This window comes from Maylandia zebra, linkage group LG5, assembly GCF_041146795.1.
Source record: "Maylandia zebra isolate NMK-2024a linkage group LG5, Mzebra_GT3a, whole genome shotgun sequence".
Classification (NCBI taxonomy): Eukaryota; Metazoa; Chordata; class Actinopteri; order Cichliformes; family Cichlidae; genus Maylandia; species Maylandia zebra.
Genome location: NC_135171.1, coordinates 18,147,653 through 18,154,949, shown reverse-complemented (window position 1 = coordinate 18,154,949; position 7,297 = coordinate 18,147,653). Strand labels below are relative to the sequence as shown.

Here is a 7,297-nt window from a genome sequence, read left to right as displayed (position 1 = left end):
ACGTGACGGGGTCGAGCATCTTTTTTTTTTTTTGGTCCGTTTTAGCTGGTGGCAGGAGCTCCGTGCAGCCCAAAACAAAAATGACCAAACTTCAATTTTTAAACGTCTTTTTGACTGAGCGTCTCATGCTTGCTGCGCAGGAGATTTACAAATCTGTCGAGGACACGATTTTGGAGTACCAGGAGGAGATAGCGATCCGGGAGCGGGAGAACGACCATCTGAGACGCAGGCTGCGAGAGGCTGGGATTGAAATATGGCCAGGTTAGCTCCACTCTAAGCTAACGGTGCAGTGGTTTCTTCTTCTGCACTATTAGCCGAGTGTATGCGGGGAAGCGGGGATTGGTAGGCAGAGGAACTGAAACAGAAACGTCAATGATGAAGAGCAGCAGCAGCAGAATAATTTCGACCCGCTTCCAAGCAAGTCCAGTTTGGTTGCTGACAAGCTAGTTGATGTTAGCTGCTGGTGCTGTTGTTGTGTAGGGGCTAGCGCGATAGCAACCTTTGTTCGTTAGCCAGCCTGCTAGTCTACTAGCCTAGTGCCTATACCCGGGCTAGCACTGAGCTGTATCTGGATCCTTGTGTGTATACTAACGAATTTGTTTTGCAGACGCATACATTATCTGACAGTCACACATGCTGGAGAAGGAAAAGCAAACAAACCACCACACAAGTGATGTGTCAGCAGTGTTTGTTTACCCCGGTCTTAAACCCCTCATTCACAAACACCCATAATTCACTCGGGTTCCAAAGTGCTGGCAGAGATGCCATTTAATTATTAGAAATATAGATACTGTTGTTTGCATGACACATTAATCTAAATTACCAAATTCCTGTTAAATCCTCTGTAATTTCTTTTAATATATCACTTTAAAGTCAGGGGTGTTAAACATAAGGCCTGGGGTGCCTGAATGGACCAGGCAAAGACTCCAGTTTAGCCTAATGAATGGCTTTGGAAAATGTGAAGGACGGCATAAATGTCTGACTTTTTGCTGCATCTGTTTTTGAAAGTTTTATAGCTTTGTCTACAATAAAACTTCCCAAACCAATTAAGGATTTGAAAAAAAAAATTTAACAATTAAACTCTCCTGTTTTATAACATAGTTGGGGCAACAAGCTACTTGAAACCTTTCTGTAATATTACATATGCATCTCTTACAATTTAAGAGTCATGCTGAGAGATTTCTTTCATTTACTACAGCAGCATTACTTTATGTTAAAGAGAAACAGACATAAGGTTGAAATTTCACCTTTATATGAAGATATCTCAGGGAATTTTTTTTTTTTAAATTTTTTGCACTGACAGAAAGTGGGACTTTCACCAGATCCGCACAGTTAAGATTGGAGTGGCTAAATGTGGCATAACTTTATCTATATAGAATAATTTAAAACAAAAGAAGTTGACCCAAAGTAATTTACAGGCACACTCTTTTGTTATTCAGGTTTCAAAAGGAGGTGTGGGGTTGGGCAATCACCACAAAGGCCTGGTTTGCTTTAGTTTTCTGGGGAAAATGCATTGAAATAAGTTGTTGGGACAATGACCTCAGTGACCCTGATGCAAAATATGCAGTTAAAACATCTGTAATAATTATATAGACAGGATGTCCAACATGTCACCATCAACAGACTTTGAATGGTATCTTTAAAATGGTACACTTTAACTTTACCCTTGTAGCTAGACTACACATACACTGTATTTACTGAGTATGTCTTTAGGCCATAGTCTTGCCATTATTGGTCATAAAACAAAAGGTTTAGGATGCCACCATGTCACTCGTACTGTAAGCTGTGACCACGTCAGATTTTTAACATGGCATAACTAAAATGAAATATTTCTGTTCTATTAGTTTTACTTAAGAGTGTCGCACGTTCAGCTCTTTGCCTGTTTCATGTTAAAAAGAAAGAACAGAAAAAGGTTAACAAAGAAGATGCATCTACCATTTCTTCAAGCTCTTGTGTTGAGGAACAAGGGATTTTAATATTTGATTTCAAATGTCATCAACAGGCTGTTAACATATTTTCTTCAATGCAGTCAGTGGTTTCATCTGACCAGCTTCCTTCCAATGTCTTTTCAGATCGTCCGTCCATGGCGTTGTTGGACGAGGAGGATGGTGAGCATCCGCGACGCGAGTGGAGTCCCAGCATGGGGCACGAAGAACGCATTCCTATTCAGATCAAGGACAAAAGAGATATGCGGGCCAACCAAGCGGATGATCAGCTTCGGGGACATGGTTCTTGCAGCACATCAGAGAATATGTTCTCTCCTCCTCGTGTTGGAAATGAATATCCTCAGGATGGCCCACACACATCCAACGTCCCGCAGAATCAGGGTGTGGAAAACAGGGAAAGGGATCCTGGATCTCGAGGTCCCCCGAGGCATGTGAAGGCAGAGAGCGGAGCTGGCCACAGAGGCTCGACTTCCTCCAACAACGGCGCCCAGCCTCTTGCACCGGTCAATCCAAACTGCTCAAACGAGAACAACATTGACATTATTGGGGTGGAGAATGGCGGACAGATGGTTGGTGCTAAGGGTGCTGGAAACGCAGCGAACAGAGGACAGGCTTCTCACATGCGGAACCAGGGAGCCAGCGCCGTAGACTGTCCCCATCAGAAGTCCCCCCTACAAGGCCACATGTCTTCTTTCTGTTGCAAAGTTTGCGGTGAGGCGTTTAGTCACATTGGCCACTTACACGTGCATGTGCAAGTGCACACTCGGGAAAAACCTTACCGCTGTGGAGTATGCGGAAAATGCTGCAGCTCCTCAGGCAGACTTCAAGAACACCAGCGTAGCCACACGGGAGAAAAACCGTTCCGCTGTCAGATTTGCGGAAAGGGCTTCACACAGATGGCTCACTTGAAGGTGCACATGAGGATCCACACAGGAGAAAAGCCATACAGTTGTCCTGTGTGTGGCAAGTGCTTCAGCCGCTCTGACAAAATCAAAAGGCATCTTCAGACCCATAGCCGTGAGGGAACATATTTCTCAGGGCAATGATGCAACTGTGTTGCTATACAATCTGTTGTGTGAATCTTGAAGAAACTTTTCTATAAAAAGCTCAAATTGCTGCCATTAGGACGATGAGTTGTTTCTTCCAATATTTCAGGATCGAAAAATTCTGCAAATCCTGGAGAACTTTTTTTTTTTTCTAACCTAATAATCCTCAGTCCATCAATAGAATTTATATTAGCCAGTTTAGTTTGTTGTTTAACACATTTTTTGTACTTGTCACTGAGTGTTAAATATTTGACACCATTTGCGTCATTAGCTAGACTTTCTGTAATATCTAGCCTTTCTTTAGTCAAATAAATAGCATGAAGAAGTCTTCCACCCACATCTTGAAGCTGAGACACATCAAGATCTGCAAGAATGTCCAGCACAGTCACAGCTTATGAGCAGCCGGTCACTTCCAAGTCACACATGAGTTTTAAAATCTCTCACTTTATGACTTAAACTAAAGAGCAATGTATGCATAAAATCATCTTAATTTTATTAGCTAACAAACAGAGCTAATAGTGATGGTTTGGTAAATAAAACCTGTGTATTACATGGCTAAAGCACTGCCGTTTAAAATAAAATACTTTTACTTTTAAATGTAGCATTTTTTTTAAAAGAAAAATATTAGTGTTGCCAAAAAGCCCTGTAAACTGGAGATGTGGCTGATATAAAAGGAAGAGTCTGATCTAACATTTATCTCCAACAATTTTCTTATTGTCTAACTTAACTTTTTTTTTTTTTTTTTTAAATTAGGTGCTGTTACATTAAATACTTACATGCTGCTATCTCACATGAGCCCTTTTCAGACATGCTTGCCTTATCAGCCTGTTAAACTTACGGCACATGTCATTTTAACACAAACTTTTGTGTTCACATAACTTACTGCTTCCACTGCAGAGATGAAGAGTCGTGCAAACACAGTTTTTCCTGTGTGTGCAAACAATGTGCACACTTTAGGGTTATTTCTCTCTGTCATTGTTGTCAGGAGAAGAGTCTCTCTGTGTGTTGCAATGAAGGTGCTGCTGAAAGAAGCGTCCCCTGACCCTCTCACACAGGCTCGGACAGGTCCCTACCTGTTCTGTATTACGCAGCTAAAAGGCATCATAAAGGAATGTCTGCTGAGCTGAACACCTGTCAAAGAGCACAAGAGGCATGCGCTTTGGCATTCTTGTGTTTTTATCTATCCAGTAATGTGACTGGATGTATTTCAGACTTGTGCACAAAGTGGCACATTACAAGGTCTGACTTTAGTGAGGTTTGACCTCTACAGAAAAGTGTCCAAGGTGCATTAGGATACTGTGCGCATGTCTGAAAGTTACTCTTGTTTCATGATGTTGATTAAAAGGAGGATACATCTGTCAGGAGAGTGCACCACTATTTTGTGAGATTCTGTATAAAATCCACTGTTTCTGACCCATTATACATTTAGGAATTTTGTGATGTCTTTTTTTGCTTGTTTTAACGACATGCACTATTGCATTAGTCCTGGATGATGCAGGAATTGACACTATGACAGGACCAGGCAGTATTAGCAGAAACTGTGTGGTTTTTCAGGGATTTCATTCACAGTAGTGATCATTTAAATGTTTTTGGAGTGGCCTCCCTCCACTTAAGAGTTCCACTTAAGTCCTTCCTCTTCACAGTGATTGATCCCTTCACAGCAGATTCATCAGTTTCTCCTCTCAGGATTAATGCTGCATTCATAACTGGGGGCAGTTGAGAAGCATTAAACAGTTATGATCAATTTAATTTTTTCTCTGCTTGTAGCTGAAGTAAATACAAAAAAAGAAACTTGTATCCACGTATCGTGCAAAAAGATGAACGATAACGAAAGAGTGGTCTTTCCAGAGTGTGTCAGAGCTCAGTCGCTAAGGAGGCCTTGTCTCGCATCATTTGTCCCTCTACATGTGATGAATGCAGCATGAAAAAAAAAAAAAGAACTAAACTCCAGCACATCTTCTCAACTTACCAGCAGCCCAACTCACAGTCTTCTCTGGGACATCTTTGTTCCCCTGCGCACACATACTGTACAGTGTTGTATCAATATGTATTAAATGTTATTTTTTAATAAACTAGCAGTTGAGTATTTGTTGCTGTTGTCTCATATGTGGCCAAAGTATTCTAAGAGAGATTATTTTCATAGCCAATCACATCAAGCATCCAAAGGTACAAGACACTAATGTTTGCACATCTAGACAAAACTTCTGGCAGCTTGAATTTTCTTGTTTGACGAATTGCAATGTTCCAGTGAATTCTAAATAATACTACCCAGGATTTGAGCACAGCCTCTTCATATGGGAGGCAAATGTATAACTACTAAACTATGAAAGCGCCTCAGACTTTGGACAAATGAAGGTTATTTGTGCCATGGCTGTATTTAAGAATGCTGATTAAATGTGTGCTACTCAGTACCGCTAAATCAAGTCTTGAATGTAATTAAACTCCTACTGAGTTTCAGCTGCTTCAGAAAATTAATTCTAATTCATTGTCGCATCTTTAGCATTCAAGTTCCTTGGCCTTCGAAGTAAACATTGAAAACCATTTCTAAATAACACCTGTCTGCTCAAAAGCAATACAGTTTTGGAAAAGCTGGGGAAGTTTCTTAGAATGACAAGCTTTTGCTAGTTGTTGAGTCAGAGTAAGCTCAAGAACTGTTAGCTGTCAGCTTTACAGTGTTTATTAGCAGCACAGATTAGTTTGCAGTATGTCAATAACAAATTCCTGTCCCTGCAAAGATGGCTAATTTGGAGAAATCCACTGCCCCAAAACAATATATACTAAGTTGTAGTTAGGTTTGACTATTTTATATTCATTACACAATACATACACTTAGGGACACTGACCTGTTTCTCTTACTTTAGCATCAATGCCATGGCTTATCTGGAGAAAGAATGGAGTATGCTGTGCCTTTGTACTACACCACAATCAGTGAAATGTGCCATTTTCTTTAGTTACAATAATGCACTTTATAGGCATATAAAAACAAAGAAGCAGCATGTACAATCAAGAACCTTTAAACAGGCTGTCACAATGTGTTACTCGTCTCTTAATAATAATGCAGTCATGCTATTTTATATTGTAGTAACAGATTCACAACACCTGGTGGAGTCCTTTCCATGTGATTGTTGGTCATTAGTCTGACTGCAAGAGTGTGAAATATGAATGTAAATCTCATCTAATAAACAACAGCTTTTTTGGTGTTGAAACATTGAAGTGCTATACTGAACTTTCATATATTGAAAGCAAGTCATTATCATCAATGGACCTAATCCAAACTTGTGTCTATATGTTTTTTGGTGCATGCAGTCTTTTTCTGCAACAATTAGTGGAACAAAGCAATCACAGAAAGTTCTAGCAGCAATCCGGCAAATCATCTGGAACTGAAACAAGATGCTATCAAAGGCACTTTCACAACTTTTCAGACAGACAGGAGTATTCACTCAGTTTTGTGATATTTATCAAAGTTCTAACATCCTTGTTTGCATATCAGTTATTGAATCAGCAGCCGTGAATACTGAGAGTGACTTGAGCATCAAGCAGCCCTTCTGGAGCCGATCAAGTTTGCAGCCCACTCTGTGATCTGCAGTGAGATGTCACATCTCGTCAAAGTGCAAAGAGGAAGCAGTTATTGCACGAAGCAGGAAGTCTGAGGTGGCTCTAGCTGATATATTGCATTTTATTTGCTCATATCAAATTTCTGTGATAATACTGAGTTACTAAAGAGGGTCAGTTTGGAATGAAAACCCATTTTCTCTCTTGCTGAATAATTATATAAGCTAATCACAGTCAATCAAATCTCAACTCTTGTGCAATCAGCCAAAAGTGGCAAATGATTGCCTGTGTAAAAGAACTCAACTCATCTCATGCAATCAGCAGCAGTGATGGCTCTTTTCCCTGCTTTTCTTTGCCAAGCGCTTACGCACAAGTATCACTTAACTGGACTGTGACAAAAAAAATAATCATCCCTTGCATTTTTGTGGCCCACCATAATCCCACCATAAATATCTCTGATGCATACACATATTATGTTTATATTTCATTTCATTTTGTTTAAATATAGATATTGAAGCAGGTCTTAATCAGGTTGCTTGGTACAGTTGTTTGTAGGGTTATTTCTTAGTTGCGCTGCAGCATGTGACAATAATTAAAAGCTACACTTTAGCTATTAGCAGTGGCTCATGGTCAAAGTAGCCATTCACTTTGCTTCAGATTCTCTTTCTTCCTAAATATGTCCCTCCATCTATTTACTTATCATGTCTTCCTTGTCTCTTCCTCACTTCTCCACAGCTGGTGCAGCTGCAGCAG

At 40.2% G+C, this 7,297-nt stretch overlaps 1 protein-coding gene across 1 annotated transcript; it reads left to right on the top strand.

Annotated features, from left to right (window-relative positions):
- Positions 1 to 5,080, top strand: LOC101482976 (uncharacterized). Its single transcript, XM_004545113.3, has 2 exons — positions 1 to 261; positions 2,073 to 5,080. The coding sequence occupies exons 1-2, from the start codon at positions 81 to 83 to the stop codon at positions 2,990 to 2,992; spliced, it is 1,101 nt and encodes a 366-aa protein (XP_004545170.1). The 5' UTR covers positions 1 to 80; the 3' UTR covers positions 2,993 to 5,080.
- Positions 5,081 to 7,297: the final 2,217 nt, after the last annotated feature.

Bases quoted from the DNA above. Each gene is read 5' to 3' on its own strand.
- LOC101482976 (XM_004545113.3), top strand. From the start codon at position 81: ATGACCAAACTTCAATTTTTAAACGTCTTTTTGACTGAGCGTCTCATG. The intron at 262-2,072 runs GTTAGCTCCACT...ATGTCTTTTCAG, and splicing joins TGGGATTGAAATATGGCCAG to ATCGTCCGTCCATGGCGTTG.